We start from the raw sequence: 19,605 nt of genomic DNA, 5'->3' as shown, positions 1-19,605 counted from the left end.
GTAAAGAGATTGAATCAGTAATAACAAGACTGCCTACAAAGAAAAGCCTGCACCCAATTGGCTTCACCCCTGAATTCTACCAAACATTGAAAAAGAATTAATACCAATTCTTCACAAGCTATTGAAGAAAATAGAAGATGAGGGAAGATTTCCCAAATTATTTTATGAGGCCAAAACCAGACAAAGACATTAAAAGAAAAGAAAATTACAGACCAATATCTCTTATGGATATGGATGCAAAAATCTTCAACAAAATACTAGCAAACCAAATTCAGCAAAATATAATGAGAATTACACGTCTTGACCAAGTGAAATTTATCTCAGAAATGCAAGGGTTGTTTAACATCTGAAAATCAATTAATGTAATACACCACATCAACAGAATAAAGAACAAAAGTTGCATGATTATCTCAATAGACAGGACAAGCATTTGACAAAAATCCAACACTCTCTTGTGACAAAAAAAACTTGACAAACTAGGAATATAGGAACTTTATTTACCCAATAAAGGGCATCTATGAAAAACCCACAGCTAACATCATACTTAATGGTGAAGATGGGATGCTTTCCCCCTAAAATCAGGAAAAAAAGCAAGGATGTCCATTCTTGCCATTTTTATTCAAATGTACAGTACTGGAGGCTCTAATCAGGGCACTTAGGCAAGAAAAAAAAGACATCCAGATGGGAAAGGAAGAAGTAAAACTGTCTCTACTTATAGATAACATGATGGTGTGTAGAAAATCCTAAGGAATCCATTAAAAAACTAGAACTAATAAATGAGTTCAGCAAGGTTGCAGGATACAAGACCAGTATACAAAAGTCAATTGTATTTCTATGCACTTTTAATGACCAGTCTGAAAATGGAATTCAGGAGACAATTTCATTCACAATGCATTAAAAATTATATAAAGCACTTAGGAATGAATTTTTCAAAGGAAGTACAAACTTGTATTCTGAAAATGACAAAATGTTGTTGAAAGAAACAAAAGAAGATCTAAATAAATGGGAAAAAAGTCCTATGTTCATAGATCAGAAAACTCAACATTGTTAAGATGACAGTGCTCTCCAAACTCATGTACAGATTCAATAAAATCCTCATCAGAATCTCAACTGATATCTTTGTAGAAATTGACAACCTGATTCTAAAAGTCATATGGAATTGCAAGGGACTCAGAATAGCTAAGACATTCCTGAAAAAAAAAGGGGAAAGTAGGAAGACTCCACTTTCTGATTTCAAACCTTACTACAAAGTAATGGTAAACAAGACAGTGTGGTACTAGTACAAGAATAGACATATATCAGTGGAATACAGTTGACAGTCCAGGAATAAATCCATACATCTATGATCAGCTTACTTTCGACAGGGGTGTCAAGACCATTCAAAGGGAAAAAGAGTCTTTTCAACAAATGTTTTGGAGTTGCAGAGGGCTTTACATGATGCTGTGTGCAGCCATCATGCTAGGGGCTCACAGAGTCATATCTGGCCCTGCTGGCTCCACTCAGAGAAGAGTGGGTGTGGTAGAGTTTATCCTGGGCACCAACTTGTGGGGCAGAGGGTGGCATGCTCCCACATCAGGCTAATTCTTGACTACTCCACCAAACGTAGAGAAGAAGTGCTGGAAAGAGGCAAACCTCTCGCTGGGACTGCTTAAAGCTCCCGCACCAAGGTGACTGAACCCATGATACACATTATAGGAAAGCTTAACTTTTCCTGCTTCAGCTATGCTTGAAGGATTTTAAGAGGAACCTGTAACAATCTCTGAAAGGATGTTGTCTCAAGTGCTACCTGACAACAAGCCATTGCTGGCGAAGAACTGATGTCTGTAAAGATAAGCAAATAGAGAAATTTCACCTATAAAAAAGTTACCAGTTAAAAGAAAAGTATATGAATTTGGAAATGAATTTATAAAACATGAACAGGAGAAAATTTTACAAAACTCCCAACTTTCTGTTTTTAATGAACTTCTAGAGGACATTGGAAATAATGTATGGAAATTAAAAACATGATCACTGAATCACAAATATTAATGAAGGCAATGAACAGCAGATGAGGTAAAACCAGAAAAGCAAAGCAGAAGATAAAACTGAGATATTCTCCCAGAACAGAGAGGAAAAGGATAAAATAATGAAAATAATGAGAGATTCTGGGGATAGAACCTGGGAATACAATCCGTAGAAAGAAACCCCAGAAGTTTGGAATAGAGCAGTTGGAGTGGAAGCAATAATTGAAGAAAAGAAAGCTTTCCTAAGCTAAATACAGAGACCCAAGCTAGCCCCTCATATTAATCTGATGAATACAGGAATTATACTCTTTTTTTTAAATAAAAAGAAGTATGAGATAGACAAATGGAGGGAAGTGCCCAATTTCTCACCCCCACATGAAGGGCAGCTACAGCCAGAGCCCTGACCTTTGACTTCCAGAGTCCTCAGCATGCAGGCATGCTGAGGGACATGTGACATTGAGGTTTTAAAAATCTCTTATTCTACAATAAATACATCTGCTAATTAATTCAAATGAGGCTCTGAAATAATAGGAACATATGATTATTAAGCGTGGACTTGTAAGAAGTTTCTAACTTCAAGAGCCAAAATCAACCTTGAAGATTTTTCCAGGAGAAATGCTACTCTCACCCGTTACTGTCTCTTCCGTGAGCCTCTAAACTATTCCATGACTTAATGAAGAGTTTATGTTAGAACTATCTTTTCCCATGAAAGGATTCTTTCAGCAGATGTCAAACACATTTTCATGACTTTGCTTATTGTGAATTTAAGATTAAAACCATATCTGGGGAAGATTAAAATCCACTACATGATGCAGCATAAGCACAGACATTTGCTAATGGAAAACAATCATGGCTACTGGCTAATCTGAGTAGCCAACTCCCCCAGGACCAGCACCCAGTATGCACTGAGTCAGATGCAGAGGTCAGGACTTATGTCTGTATCAGAGCTGACTCCTCAGCACAGCATATGCCACACTCTAATGATCAGGGCGCAGCCACTATTCTCCCATATCATCTTTTGCTAACCTCACCTGCTTTCTACAGGTCTTTAGCTCCAACAGGATCAAACTACAGACATCCTTGAATGCCAGCCCTGTCCCTACTCCCCAAGTCTGGAAAAGTACATGTTTGGCAGGTGTAGCTATTTTGTTTTTTCAACCCTGTCTAAGGCTTTTACTCTTCTTTATCCTTTTTAAACACCAGATTTGGCCTCTTCCTTCAGCCAGCTGGATGCCTTTAAACCATAAGGTTTCCATCTAACATAATCTGGACCTGCTCAAGACCTGAGACACAACATCTGTCCTTGCACGAGGAGCCTTGAGCATTTTCACTGTGTCCAGCCCTTCCTGGGTTAAGTCCAGGAAGGGTGGTAGCTGTGCATGAGGATGCCCCATCCTGGCCCTCACTGGGTCCCAGTTTCCTTCTGGCACAAAAATCAGCCCTTTTATGGACAAATATGTGATGTGATGCTGCTTGCCATAGTTTTGGGAAAGGGACTCAGACAGGCTGCCATAAAACTCAAGGAAGAGGCTTGTCCCCCAGAAGGGAAAACACCCAGGTTTCATCACTAGATTAGACAACTCTCTCACTGTAATTATTTCTTCTGTAAGTTATACCCTATTACAAGTTTCAAGGGATGGTCAGTAGTTCTGCTCAAAATAAATGAAAGGAGCCAGGTTTAGGGATTCAGTAATGGAATCTTCCTCAAGCCAAGAATTCCCTTTATGAGAGTGCTAGGGACCTCTTCCTAATTGAAGGAGTTAAAGACAATGGTTTATTTCTCACATTCAAGCTACTTCTGTCAGACAAGTAAACACAGCTGTCAACAACATGCTCTCACGTCTTGTCCTTTTTGCCAGGACACCGGAGTGTGAAGGAAAAGAGAGAGGCATGTAACTCACCAATGTCAGGTATGGCCTCTGGCCAGCCCATGCGGTTCAGTCCTGTCGGGGCGCTCTGGGAGAATGGATGGCTTCTTCTAGGGAGATTCAAAGACTCTGGAGAGGTAATGGTCATCTTCCTCCAACACTGGGAGAGGAGGAAAGAGGCAGAGAGTAAATGAAGAAAAGAGATAACATGTTGTCATTGCCACATTATAATTTTTCTAATTGCCCAGGACTTTGCCATGAGCAGAGCATGCAGCCAAATTACACACAGCTCTGGGAGGTGCCATTCATTTCAAAATCCATGGAAAAAAGAGAAGGAAGTTTCTCTTGTTGTCAGTAGTCTGCAACCTGTATGGTCATATGTGGCAACCATGGCAGAATAGGTTGTCATTCAACAATGTGAAATGAGGACTGACAGTAGGTCTCCAAACCCCCAAATTACACCAGCTGGTCAGCCACACAGCCTGACATTTCTCCAAAAGGAAGGCTTTGTTTTAGCTATATTCTTGCAGGGGTGCTTAATTAAAATGCAACCCATGAAGTCCCTGACACCTCATAATCATAAGACAGACTTTACCCTTCAGACAGTAAGGACCAGTGTTGCATGAGGTCTTGGGAGGGCAAGGATATTGTCCCTTTCTTTATCATTCCATTATCCAGAAATAAACTTGGCCCCTCCAGATTTTGTCTACTTTATAAAGTTATCAAATTTACTTAAAATTTTTGGTATGTATTCACATAAATGTTCCATATTCTTTTGTATTCCACACAAATTAAGTAAACAGTGCTTAGAAAATTCTTTTAGTGATTAATGGAAATGTAAATATACAAACAAGGATTAAGATGGGAGTATTATACCCCACTCCATCTCTTCCATTTGAATGCAACTAAAAACCTTGGGCAGATGTATAAATCAGTTACCTAAGGGCTCTGAAATAAATGGTAGCAGGTGGGTTGGAGAAGGAAGCCAGTATTTGAAGTTACACCAATCCTATGGTGAGTTACATTTTTTGTGGTCCCTACAGCATCCTCTGGCCTGAACTCAATAGCAGCTTAAAACTGGGTGTGGACCAAAAGTAATCCAAAAAGCTTTCTCTGGTCTGAAGAGAGGGGAAAGGGACCCCAAGGGTATGAGCAAATTGGGGAAATCCTCTATGTTGTCATTTGATTCCACCCTAGACTCCCAGGAAATCCCATTATAGTATGGCAGTGATGGCCAGGCAGGCATCTAAAACTCTGAGGGAGGGGGAGAATCCCTATTTCTTTTTTCCTGTCTCTGTCCTCCTGCCCCTTGGCTCCAGAGGCAGACATAGTTGCAGGAAGTATATGCCAGAGTGGGAAAATGAAAGCCTAGCTTTCTAGTAAAAAGTCCACGAAGAGGGGGACTCCTGGAAGCCAAGAAGTGTCTGGAAGAATGCAGAAAGGAAAGAGATCAAGAAAATGACACCATAACGTTGTTTATGACCCCTGGACTTACCCCCAAACTGTGCTTGGGTGGATCTGACCCTAAACAGAATACTAAAGTCTTTGAGAACCAAATTATGGAGTAGACCATTTTACAGGTCTCAGACTGGCCACTGGGTGATCCATATTATCCAAGTAGCACTGAAAACACCTTGAAAACATGAACTGACATAAGAAACATAGCCCCTGAAGGCCAGTAAGAACTTGTACCCTAAACTGGATCAGCTGCCTGATAAAACTTAACTATTATTCTCCACAGAAACTAAATAAGGCTCATAACGTAATATTCAAAATGTCCAAGATATAACCCAAAATTATTTGATATACAGAGAACTATTAAAATCTCCATAACTTATAAGGGAAAGACAACAGATCCCAGCACCAAGATGATACAGTGCTGGAATTATAGAAGATTTTAAAGAAGCTCATATAACTGTGCTCTAAGAAGTAAGTGTGAACACTCTTGAAATGAATGGAAAATAACAGCAGGGAAATAGATGCAAAATAGAATAGAATGGAAACATTAGAACTGAAAAATATAGCTACAATTGAAATTTTACATGGCTGGCTCTTGAGGGCATTATGCTAAGTGAAATAAGTCAGACAAGAAAGAGAAAGACTGTATGATCTTACTTGTATGTGAAATCTTAAAAAAGAAAAGCCAAGCTAATAGAGACAGAGAACAGATTGGTACTTGCCAAAGGCAGGGAGTAGGGGGTAGGCAAAATGGGTGAAGGCAGCCAAAAGACACAAACTTCCAGTTATAAAATAAGTCATGGGGATGTAAGGTGCAGCAGGGCAACTATAGTTAATAATACTGCATTGCATAACAGAAATAAAGGGAGGAATTGACAATAATACAATAGTATTAGGGGACTTTAACACCCCACTTACATCAATGGACAGATTATCAAACAGAAAACCAATAAGGAAACAGTGACATTAAACGACACATTAGACCAGCTGGACTTAATAGATACCTACAGGACATTCCATCCAAAAACAGAATACACATTCTTTTCACATGCACATGGAATGTTCTCTAGAATAGATCATATGCTAGTCCACCAAACAAGTCTCAACACATTTAAGAGGATAGAAAATATACCAAGTATCTTTTATCTTTTCAGATCACAATGGTATGAAACTAGAAATCTATTACAGGAAGAAAAATGGAAATAAACACAAACACGTAGAGACTAAACAGCATGCTACTAAAAACCCAATGAGTCAACCAAGAAGTCAAAGAGGAAATCAGAAAATACCCCGAGACAGGGCCTTCCCTGGTAGTCCAGTGGTTAAGACTTCGCCTTCCAATGCAGGGGGTGCTGGTTCTATACCTAGCCAGGGAGCTAAGATCCCACATGACTTGCAGCCATAAAAACCAAAACATAATGCATAAGCAATATTGTAAGAAACAATAAAGACTTTAGAACTGGTCCACATCAAAAAAAAAAAAAAAAAAGAAAGAAAAAAGAAAAAAAAAAAAAAAATACCCAAAAACAAAAGAAAAAAAAAACACAACTTTCCAAAATCTATGGGATGCAGCAAAAGCAGTTCTAAGAGGGAAGTTTATAGTGATACAGGCCTACCTCAAGATATAAGAAAAATCTCAAATAAACAACCTAACCCACCATCTAAAGGAATTAGAAGAATAAGAACAAACAAAACCCAAAGTCAGCAGAAGAACAGAAATAATAAAGATCAGAGTAGATATAAACAAAATAGAGACCCCCACCCCCAAAAAAAACACACAACAGAAAAGACCAATGAAATCAAGAGCTGTTTTTTTAAAAGATAAAGAAAATTGACAAGCCTTTAGCCAGGCTTATTAGGAAAAAAAGAGAGAGGACCAAATAAAATTAGAAATGAAAGAGGACAATTTACAACGGTATCACAGAAATACAAACAATCATAAGAGAATACTGTGAACAATTACATACCAACAAACTGGGCAACCTAGAAGAAATGGATAAATTCCTAGAAACATATAATCTTCCAAGACTGAATCAGGAAGAAACAGATAATCTGAACAGACTGGTTACTAGTATTGAAATTGAATTGGTAATCAAAAAACTCCCAACAAACAAAAGTCCAAAACCAGATGGCTTCACAGGGGAATTCTACCAAACATTTAAAGAAGACTGAATACCTATCCTCAAACTATTCCAAAAAATTGAAGAGGAGAAAACACTCCCAAACTCATTCTATGAGGCCAGCATTACCCTGATGCCAAAACCAGACAAAGACATTACAAAAAATGGAAATTGCAGGCCAGTTTCTCTGATGAATATAAATGCAAAAATCCTCAACAAAATATTAGCAAACCAAATTCAAAAATACATTAAAAAGGATCATAAACCATGATCAAGTGGGTTTTTATCCCAGGGAGGCAAGGATGGTCCAACATCTGCAAATCAATCTATGTGATACACCACATTAACAAAATGAAGGATAAGGGGATTGATCAAGATGGCAGAGTAGGAGGACATGGAACTCATCTACCCCCATGAACACATCAAAAATACATCTACATGTGGAACAATTACCACTGAAAACTAACTGGAAATTGGCAGAAAGACTCCTGTACAACCAAGGCTATAAGAATGAACAAAATGAAGGATAAAAGTCACATGATCTCTCAATAGATGCAGAAAAAGCATTTGACAAAATTCAGTATCCATTCACAATAAAAACTCTTATCAAAGTTGGTATAGAGGGAAATTTCTCAAGATAATAAAGGCCATTTATGACAAACCCACCTAATATCATACTCAACGGGGAAAACTGGAAAGCTTTTCTTACTAGATCACGAAGAAGACAAGGATGCCCACTCTCACCACTTCTATTTAACACAGTATTGGAAGTCCTAGCCATAGCAGTCAGTCAAGAAAAAAAAAGACATCCAAATTGGACAGGAAGAAGTAAAACTATCATATTTGCAGATGACATGATACTATATATAGAAAACCTTAAAGTCTTCACCAAAAAACTTTTAGAATAAATGAATTCAATAAAGTTGTAGGATATAAGATTAATATATAGAAATCTGTTGCTTTTCTATTCACTAATAATTAACTATGAAAAAGAGAAGCAAGAAAACAATCCCATTTACAATCGCATCAAAAAGAATAAAATGCATATGAATAAATTTAACCAAGGAGAAGAAAGACATATACTTTGAAAACTATAAGACATTGATAAAAGAAACTGGAGATGATACAAATAAATGGAAAGGCATCCTATATTCACGAATTGGAAGAAGTAATATTGTTAAAATATCTGTACTACCCAAAGCAGTCTACAGATTTAATGCAATGCCTATCAAAATACCCATGACATTTTTCACAGAACAAGAACAAATAAATAATCCTAAAATTTGTATGGAACCACAGAAGATCCCGAATAGCCAAAGCAATCTTGAGAAAAAAGAACAAAGCTGGAGGTGTCATGCTCTCTGACTTCATACTACACTACAAAGCTACAGTAATCAAAGCAGCATGGTATTGGCACAAAAGCAGATACATGGATCAAAGGAACATCATAGAGAGCCCAGAAATAAACCTAGGCAATATGGTCAATTAATCTACGACAAAGGAGTTAAGAATATACAATGGGGAAAAAGTCTCTTCAATAAGTAGTGCTGGGAAAATTGGACGACTACATGTAAAAGAATGAGATTAGAACATTTCATCACACCATTAAAAAAAAAAAACCCTCAGAATGGATTAAAGACCTAAATGTAAGATCAGAAAGTATAAAACTCCTAGAAGAAAACATAGGCAGTATACTATTTGACATAGGCCTTAGCAATATTTTTTGGATTTGTCTCCTTAGGCAAGGGAAACAAAAGCAAAAGTAAACAAATGGGACCTAATCAAACTTAAAAGCTTTTGCACAGTGAAGGAAACCATCAATAAAATGAAAAGGCAACCTACTGAATGGGAAAAGATATTTGCAAATAATGTCTGATAAGCAGTTAATATCCAAAATATATAAACAGCTCATACAACTCTATACCAAAAAAACCTAAACAACCCAATTAAAAAAAGGGCAGAGGACCTGAACAAGCATTTTCCCAAAGACGACATACAGATAGCCAGCAGGCACATGAAAATACAACATCAACTAATTGTCAGGGAGTGTAATTCAAAACCACAATGACCTCCTACAATGTTGGTGAGAATGTAAATTGGTGCAGCCACTATGGAGAACAGTACGGAGGTTCCTTAAAAAACTAAAAATAGAGCTACCATATGATCCAGCAATCCCACTCCTGGGCATATATTCAGAGAAAACCATAATTTGAAAGGATACATGCACCCCAGTGTTCAATGCAGCACTATTTACAATATCCAGGACATGGAAGCAACCTAAATGCCCATCAAAGGAGGAATAAATAAAGAAGATGTGGTACATATCTACAATGGAATATTACTCAGCCATAAAAAAGAACGAAATAATGCCATTTGCAGCAACATGGATGGACCTAGGGATGGTCATACTGATTGAAGTAAGTCAGACAGAGAAAGACAAATATCATATGATAACCCTTATATGTGGAATCTAAAGAAATGGTGCAAATGAACCCATTTACAAAACAGAAGTTGAGTCACAGATGTAGAAAACAAACTTGTGGTTACCAGGGGGGAATAGGGGGAGAGGGATAAATTGGGAGATTGGGACTGACATATACACACTACTGTATATAGAATAGATAACTAATAAGAACCTACTGAATAGCACAGGGAACTCTATTCAATATTCTGTAATGAACAATATGAGAAAAGAATCTAAATAAGTGGATATATGTGTATGTATAACTGACTCACATTGCTGTACAGCAGAAACTAACACAACATTGTAAATCAACTATACTCTAATAAAAAAGTTAATTAAAAAACACACAATGAGATATCCCCTCAGACCTGTCAGAATGGCTGTCGTCAAAAAGACAACAAATAACAAATGTTGGTGAGGATGTGGAGAAAAGGCAACCCTAGTGCACTGTTGGTGGCAATGTAAATTGGTACAGCCATTATGGAAAACAATATAGAAGTTCCTTAAAAAATTAAAAATAAAACTACCATATGATCCAGCAACTCCACTCCTGGGTATATATCCAAAGGAAACAAAAACAACAATTGAAAAAGATATATGCACCCCAATGTTCATTGCAGTATTGTCCAAAATTGGTAAGGTATGGAAGCATCCTGAGTGTCTATCAAGAGATGAACAGATAAAGAAGATGTGGCATATACATACATTGGAATATCACTCAGCCATAAAAAAGAATGAAATTTTGCCATTTGCAACAATGACGTGGATGGGCCTTGAGGGTATTATGCTTAGTGAAATAAGTCAGACAGAGAAAGAAAGATACTGTATATTTTCAGTTATATGTGGAATCTAAAAAATAAAACAAATGAATGAATATAACAAAAAACGGAAAGAAACTCAAAGATACAGAGAACAAACCAGTGGTTAACAGTGGGGAAAGGGTGGATGGAGAGGCAAGGTAGGAGAAAGGGGATTAAGAGGTACAAACTACTATATATAAAATAATAAGCAACAAAGATATATTGTACAGCACAGAGAGGTATAGCCATTATTTTATAACTTTATATGCAGTGTAATCTATAAAAATATTGAATCACTATGTTGTATACCTGAAACTAACATAATATTGGAAGTAAATCAACCATACTTCAAAAAAAATGTATGTAGAGAAATCACCAGACAATTGTATTTTAATAGTGGAGATGGTAAATGAACCTTGGTGGAACTAAGATTACTACAGTTCATTGGAAGTGGTAAAATGTTGATAACAGTAGACTGTGATAAGTTATGTATATATATAATACTTTTAGCAACCACTATGAAAACCAAACAGAAAAATATATTCAAAAATGCCACAAATAAATTATGATGGAATCCTAAAAATTGTTCATGTAACTGACAGAAAAGAGTATTGGGAAACAGAAGAAGCAATCAGAAAACAAATAATAAAATGGCATATTTAAGCCCTAACATAATAATTATTTCAAATGTTAACTGTCAAAATATACCAATTAAAAGACAATCATAGTGGATAAAATAAAAAGATCCAACAATGCTGCCATAAGAAATTCACTTCAAATCAATGACAGGTTGAAAGTAAAAAGATGAAAAAAGGTACATGTAAACATTAATCAAAAAAGAAGTGGTTATATTGATATCAAAGTAGACTTCAGAGCAAAGTAAACCAATTTTACACAGTCTTTTTAAGAATATAGAAAAGGAGAGACTACTTTCCAACTCATTTTATGAGGTCCATATTACCCTGATACCAAAACTATGGAAAGATAGTACAAAAGCAAAAGCCCCAGCTCAATATCTCTCATGAGTGTAGATGCAGAAGATCTGGACAAAATATTAGCAAATTAATATAGGAATGTATAAAAATTATACATTCCATATGTACTGCATGACCAAGTGGGATTTATTCCAAGTGGAGAAGGCTGATACAACATACCAAAAAATCAATTAATATAATCTACCATATCAAGGGGCTAGGGAAGAAAACATAAAATGATCACATCAATTGACACAGAAAAAGCTTTTGAAAAAAATCCAACACACATTTATGATTTTTAAAAAAAATCTCAGCAAACTAGGAGTAGAGAGGAAATTCCTCAACTTGAGAAAGAGATACTATAAAAACTCTACAGCTAACATCATACTTAATAGTGAAATATTGAAATTTATCCTATTAAGACAGGGAATAAGGCAAGGATATCCACTTTTCCCACTCTTAGTCAACACAGTATTAGAATTCCTAGCCACTGCAATAAGGCAAGGGAAAAAAAGCATACAGATTAGAAAGGGAAAAATGAAACTGTCCCTACCTGTAGATGATACGACTGTCTACATAGAAAATCCCAAGGAGTCTTTAAAAAGAATCCTGGAACCAATAAATGAATTCAGCAAGGTCACAGGCTACAATATCAACACATAAAAATCAACAATATTTCAATATACTAAGAATCAACTGGTGTTAAATAAAATTAAGAACACAATGCCATTTATAATAATCCCTAAGAAAATTAAATGCAAAGATATAAATTTTTAAAATATATAGGGTATCTTATATATAGAAATTTCTAAATAATACACAAAAATATTCTTAGAGATAATAAATTCAGCAAATTTGCAGGGTACAAGATCAATATACAAATATCCATTGTATTTCTATACACTAGCAATGAACAAGCCCAAAAATGAAATTAAGAAAACAATTCCATTTGCAATACCATCAAAAAGAATAAAATAATTAAGAAATATTTAACCAAGGATGTGCAAGACTTGTACAGTGAAAATTACAAAACATTGTGAAAAGCAGTTAAAGAACACCTAAAAAATCAGACAACACCCTGTGTTCATGGATTTAAAGATTTAATATTGTTAAGAAGGCAATACTCTCCAGAGTGATCTACAGATTCAATGTAATCTTATCAAAATCACAATGGCCTTTTTTTTTTTTTCAAGAAATGAAACAGCTGATCCTAAGATTCATTTGGAACTACAAGGGACAGCAAATAGCCAAAATAATCTTGAAAAATAACACAGAGGACTCACACACCCCAACTTCAAAACTTAATAGAAAGTTACAGTAATTAAAGCAGTGTGATACTGGCAAAAGCACAGATGGATAGACCAGTGGAATAGAATTGAGAGTCCGGAAATAAACCTATACGTCTAAGGTCATTTGGTTTTTTACAAGGGTGTCAAAATCATTCAATGAGGGAAAGAATAGTCTCTTCAACAAGTGGTGCTGAGTAACAAAATATCCACGTGGAAAAGCTTGAAGTTGGAACTCTACCTCACACAAAACACAAAAATGAATTCGAAATGAATACAAAACCTAAAGGTAAGAGCAAAAGGTACAAAAACTCTTAGAAGAAAGCATAAAAGTAAATTTTCATGACCTTGGATTTGACAGTGGATTATTGGGCATTACACTAAATTCATAAGCAACAAAAGAAAAAAATAGATAAATTGGATTACATCAAAATTAAATACTTTTGTGCAGCAGTAGACACTATCAAGAAAGTCAAGAAAGGCAACGTACAGATGGGAGAAAATACTTGTAAATCACTTATTTGATAGGGGTCTAGTATCTGCATACATAAGAACTCCTACAAGTGAACCACAAAAAGATAAATAACCCAATTTAAAAATGGGCAAAAGCCTTGAAGAGACATTTCTCCAAAAAAGATATACAAATGGCCAACAAGCGTATGAAAATATGTTCAACATTAGTCACTAGGAAAATGCAAATCAAACCACAATGAGGTACCATTCAGACCCAGGAGGATGGTATAGTTTAAACGAAACAACACAAAACGACAAGTGTCGGGGAGGATGTGGAGAACTGGCAACCTTCGTACATTGTTGATAGAAATGTAAAATGGTGTAGACAACAGTTTGGCACCTCCTCAGACAGTTAATCATAGAATTACCATGTATCCTAACAATTCCACTCCTATGTATATACCCAAGAGAATAGAAAACATGTATACAAACAAAAGCTTATACACAAGTGTTCCCGACAGCACTAGTTACAGTAGCCAAGAGGTGGAGGCAACCCTATGTCTATCAATGGATGAACAGATAACAAAAACAAACATAGCCACACAATGGAATATTATTCAGTCATAAAAAGGAACAAAATGCTGCTGTATGCTACAACAGAGAAGAACCTTACAAACATGATGCTAAGTGAAAGAAGTCAGGCACAAAAGGTCACACACTATAATTCCATTTATATGAAATATCCATAGGTAAATAGGTAGATCCATAGAGACGGAAAGCAGATTAGTGCTTGCCAGGGTCTGGGGAGGGGAAATGGGTTGTGACTGCTTAATAGTTGTGGTTTCCTTTTGAGATGATGAGAATGTCTTGGAACTAGGTAGAGATAAGGCCTGCAAAGTCTTGTGAATCTACTAAATGCCACTGAATTGTACACTTTAACATGGGTCATTTTATGTTATGTGAATTTCACCTCGATTAAAAAAAAAGTGGTATGGAGAACAGTATGGAGGTGCCTTAAAAAACTAAAAATAGAACTACCATACGATCCAGCAATCCCACTACTGGGCATATACCCTGAGAAAACCATAATTCAAAAAGAGTCATGTACCACAATGTTCACTGCCACTCTATTTACAATAGCCAGGACATGGAAGCAACCTAAACCTAAGTGTCCATCGACAGATGAATGGATAAAGAAGATGTGGCACATATATACAATGGAATATTACTCAGCCATAAAAAGAAAGGAAATGGAGATATTTGTAATGAGGTGGATGGAGTTAGAGTCTGTCATACAGAGTGAAGTAAGTCAGAAAGAGAAAAACAAATACCGAATGCTAACACATATATATGGAGTCTAAAAAAAAAAGGTTCTGAAGAACCTAGGGGCAGGACAGGAATAAAGACGCAGACGTAGAAAACGGACTTGAGGACACGGGGAGGGGGAAGGGTAAGCTGGGATGAAGTGAGAGAGTGGCATGGACTTATAAATACTACCAAATGTAAAATAGATAGCTAGTGGGAAGCAGCTACATAGCACAGGGAGATCAGCTCGGTGCTTTGTGACCACCTAGAGGAGTGGGATAGGGAGGGTGGGAGGGAGACACAAGAGGAAGGAGATATGGGGACATATGTATATGTATAGCTGATTCACTTTGTTATACAGCAGCACTAACACACCATTGTAGAGCAATTATACTCCAATAAGATGTTAAAAAAAAAACACAGTACCTGAAACAGAAAAAAATAAATAAAGGTGGGTATCAGGGATGAGGTGAGACTCAGGGATGTGTATTTCAAAAATACTTGATAATAAAAAATATTGCTATTTTATAAAGGGAAAGAACAAGAAACAGAGTTAGGGATTGGGTAAAAGGTATGCTTTATAAACTACTGAGTCACTTTTAAACAGCTGACAGTTTCATGTAAAAACCATGGTGTCAAAATGTCCCTAGAGACAAAATCTAATTCTCTTTATATAATTTTGTTTGATTAATTTAAGACTGTTATATCAGAATGTCATGCACCTTTATGAGTATTAGAGCTAATGCTGTCCAGTGTCTAACACAGTGTTTGACACAGAGTGGGTCCTCCCTGAATGGTAATTCCTATGGAAAGGGCTTGAGGACAGGCCCCGCCTTCTTCAGTTCTGCCCCATTGCCTTGCACAGGGCCAGACTGCAGAGAGGGAAGAGGGAGCCACAGCCTCTGTGGCTCTCAGACACATCACTATGCAGTGTCTCTCCTGCAGGCTGTATAGGGCAGAGGTGGGCAGGGGGCAGGAAAGGCAAGCAGCTGCATTGGAAGAGGGGGTACCAGGCCAAGTCTGATGACGATGGCATGTGAGCAGCTTACTTGGACTCCATCTTTACATGCATGCATCTTCCTTTCAAACTGGGCCAACTTCTTCAACTTCCTCCTCTGCATCTTCTCCAGCCACAGGTCATCTAAACTGATGTGTGAGTGCTGAGAGATGCTCCTGGGTTGTGAAGGAGTCTCCCTGGGGACGTCCTCTGTGGAGACGAAGGGGAGGGTCCACGTCCCCGTCTCAGCAGTGGAGAATGGCCCCTGAGCTGGCTCAGTGTGAAAAGCTTTCAGACCGCGGGAGCAACTGGGCTTCTTGCCTGGTTGTTCTTCCCACGGCATGTGGTTCTAGAGAACAGAGAGGAGAACATAGCAAGTGAGCACAGTGTCCTTTCTCTGTTTAGTTTCTTTGTGGTATAAACCCATGTTTTGGTTAATCCCTAAAATACAGATGCCGGTGAAGTACTTTGTTCACAGTAATTTTGGAAAATGTGAAGATTAGAAACAAACCAAACCTTGTTTCTGTTAAAACTTCTACTTTCAAGACTATTTCAAAAAAATCAAGTCTTCTACCTTGATCAAAGAATTAGGTCTTGAAAGTAATTACTGAGCTTGGCATGCTCATTAGAAACACTTCTTAAGGGTCAGTGGCTGGGGCAAAAAGCTCTTGCCTAAACAATACTGCCTGAGAACAGAATTTGAACAGAAACACACTCAGGCACTTGTTATTCCTTCTGTCTTGGCACGGACATTAACTAGATGTACTCAGGCTGCACCTTCCTTAGGCGCCTGTGCTGCCTTCACTTTGTCCCGGGTTGCAGTCTTCCACTCAGGCAACCTAACTGAATTTCAAAGTAAAATTTGTCCACACTAACAGAATACTTTGTCTTCGTGTTGCACAACCGTCCATCTCTCTGTCCTTTGAAATCAACCCATCACCCTGGGAGAGGAAACCTTTCTTCCCATGTGTTCTTTGAGTCTAATGACCCTCCATCCCCAGTCCCACCCCAGTGGACATCTCCTTCACAGCACCTCTTTGGAATGTCATCCCCAAGCACTTTGTGTATACGATTTGGTGGAAACACAAGTGAAATTTCTCTTGACTATTTCAAGAGGCTATGTACATACACACACACACACAGACACACACATATATGGAGAAAGAGGAGGCAGAGGAAGAAGGGGAGACATAATTAGTACATAATGCTTTTGGTGTACAGCCTGGGAACTGGGACTTTTCAAAGCTTGCAAGGTGATTCTAATATGCATCCAAAGTCGAGAATCACTGTGTATTTTTTTTAGCACCCAAATATTACTCTAAGTTTAAAAAGTGCTTTTACTTAGTTCCCTCCCCTCAACTCCACTGTGAGCTAGAAGCAGCTGGCATATTATCCATATCCTATAAATAAGGTAATAGAAACTCAGAGAGCTTAAGTGATTGCCTGAGTTCACACAGCTCTGTGTGTCATTATACAGTTGACCCTTGAACAACATGAGTTTGAACTGCATGGGTCCACTTGCAGATTTTTTTCAATAGCAAATAGGATCCATGGATGGTTGAATCTCTGGATGCGTAACTGTAGATACAGAGGGCTGACTGTTAAGTTACTGTATATTTAGATGTTCCACTGCACAGAGGGCAGGTGCTCCTCACCCCCGTGTTGTTAAGGGTCAGCTGTATTCTTCTGATTCTAAATCCCACGTCCTTTTCACGCTTCTACATTGTAAAAATTCCTGTTGTTTCACAGATGGAAATAACAACTCCATAACTAAGCAAGGACCACACCTTAGACTCGTTTATAACTCTCAAAGTCCCCACAGAGGGAATGGATGTTAATGAGCACATCTTTATGTGAGACTCTCTGTGTGCATTTTATGTACAGTACATAAAGAAGCTGTCCTCCTAAGGCTTTCAGTGAGTAAATGACATAGAGCTGCCTGGAAGGAAGCCAAGCCACCCTCAAGCTGGGGCTTCCACAGGAACGCGCTTACTGCCACTAGAGACGAGCTCACTTATTTTCAAACAAAAGAAAACTTGGACTTTTTCAATGCAGCATCCCCTAGGTTTCTGCCAGCTTGTACCGGAGTTGTTGGCTGGGACCTCTTGATGCCATCAGTGATAGTTTTATCCTCAACTTTTTCTTTATCAGAATTTTAGAACATTATCATTTTCATAGCTTGGTTATGGGCCTTTAGAGAGAATTCTGGCTGGTGAATGGTGTCCTAAGTGTCCTTTTGCCTTTCTGATGGAAAAGAGCTCTCCTCCCTTCCAATTTCTCCACCTTGGGGGTGCTACTAGGGCAATATATCCATTTACTCACCAAGGAACTTTGATTTTCTCAGGAAAAAAGGTCTTTGTTCTAAGGCCATTATTTAGAGCAGTATTTGTAAAACCACCAGCAGCACCCAGTATGGTGGGCAGCCTCTAAGATGGCCATCAAAAGACTTCACCACCTTGATGGAGGCTCTTTTATGAGCTCCTCCCCTTGAGTGTGAGCTGGACATAGTGACTCACTTCTAATGAATAGACTTTGGAAGAAGTGACGGGATGTCACTTCCAATATTAGGTCATAATAAGGTTGTGGCTTCCATTTGGGGGTGCCTCTCATGGACCCCTTGCTCTGGGAGAAGCCAGATGACATACTGTGAACAGGGCCATGGAAAGGCTCATGTGGCAAGGAACTGATGTCTCTAGCCAACAGCCAGCGGGGATCTGAGGCCTGTCAACAGCCACCTGAGCGAGTGTGGAAGCAAGACATCCTGCAGTCCGACCTTGAGCTGAGCACAGCCCCTGCCAACGCAGTGACTACAGCCCTGTGAGAGACCATGAGCCCAAGCTTAGTCAGCTGGTTCTACAGCAACAGGTAACTCCTACTCCTGGGAACTTGCTAGAGCTGCAGACTTCTAAACCCCATCAAGACTTGCAGATTAGAAATTCTGGGGGTGGGAAATGCCCACTTAGGGGATTCCGATGCAATGGAATTCTCCGATTGAGAATCAGTGTGCTAGAGAGACAGGCAAATAAGAGAGAGGCAAGGCGATCAGGCTGTTCTGGTGCTCCTGTGTGTTCTAGGGTGGAGGGTCAGGGAGCAGACTTTGGGGTTAGGTAAGCTGAGTTTGAATCCTGGCTCTGGCTCTTACCAGCAGTGTGACTTTGGGCAAGTAAGTTTCCTTAATCCCCTTTTGTTTCTTCATCTGTAAAATGGGAATACTAATACTCTCAGAAATATTATGAGAATTAAATGAGATAGTACACATAAAACACATAGTATAATGCCTGTCACACATTCAATACATCAATATATAGTAGCCAATATTATTGTTTTTGTTAATAAGTAGACAGAGCTGAGATGGCTGAGGTGGTGATGGAGTCCTATCTCTTCGGAATGATTTGTTTTCTGATCCCACCTGAGAACGTCACTACAAAAATACTACTTAGCATTAAACTCATTCTATGATTTTTCATTATTTTGGGGAGGCTTTTTTCATTTTTATTGGGAGAAATTTCTACAAATTCTCTTTGTAGTGTTGGGCAACACAGATTCAGTTTATTCAGCTTGCATCCCAGTAAAGTAACCCTGTTACCCACAAATGAACAAGGTGCTCTCCTAATGTGTTTAATGTCATTCCATCAGTCAACACAGGCAAGGCAGATCAAAATCCATTACCACATAGTGCAAGATATGTATACATTGTCTTATGAAATGAGAATTTTCAGAATAAAGAAAAGTTCCAATAGGTAGTCAGCTTCCTGACTTTCTCAAGCCTTTCTTGAGCACATGGTATATGCCAGACAGCACTGCAAATGCTAGAGATTCAGCAGAGAAGAGAACGAAGCTTGCTGCCATGGAATTTTTTACGCAATGGGAACTTGAA

General features: G+C 38.1%; 1 protein-coding gene and 1 long non-coding RNA gene across 6 annotated transcripts in view; one reads left to right on the top strand and one right to left on the bottom strand.

Annotated features, from left to right (window-relative positions):
* The window catches only part of ARHGEF4 (Rho guanine nucleotide exchange factor 4), a 269,889-nt gene that overhangs the window by 101,099 nt on the left and 149,185 nt on the right, over positions 1-19,605 (bottom strand). For 4 of the 5 annotated variants that reach the window (XR_005020621.1, XM_036858085.1, XM_036858084.1 and 1 more), the window contains exons 3-4: positions 15,781-16,077; positions 3,905-4,031 (exon numbers count right to left, since the gene is read on the bottom strand). Coding sequence is in view for 4 of the 5 variants with exons in the window: in XM_036858085.1 (XP_036713980.1) it covers positions 3,905-4,031; positions 15,781-16,077 (424 nt within the window). In the remaining variant the exon portion in view is untranslated. The remainder of the gene's footprint in view (positions 1-3,904; positions 4,032-15,780; positions 16,078-19,605) is intronic. The other variant, XM_036858086.1, reaches the window with a different exon arrangement.
* Positions 1-19,605, top strand: part of LOC118898120 — a 65,984-nt gene that overhangs the window by 15,575 nt on the left and 30,804 nt on the right. The gene's annotated exons all lie outside the window — the stretch shown is intronic.

Source organism: Balaenoptera musculus, chromosome 7, assembly GCF_009873245.2.
Source record: "Balaenoptera musculus isolate JJ_BM4_2016_0621 chromosome 7, mBalMus1.pri.v3, whole genome shotgun sequence".
Classification (NCBI taxonomy): Eukaryota; Metazoa; Chordata; class Mammalia; order Artiodactyla; family Balaenopteridae; genus Balaenoptera; species Balaenoptera musculus.
The sequence above is the reverse complement of the archived record's forward strand: the minus strand, read 5'-3'. Positions and strand labels throughout refer to the sequence as shown.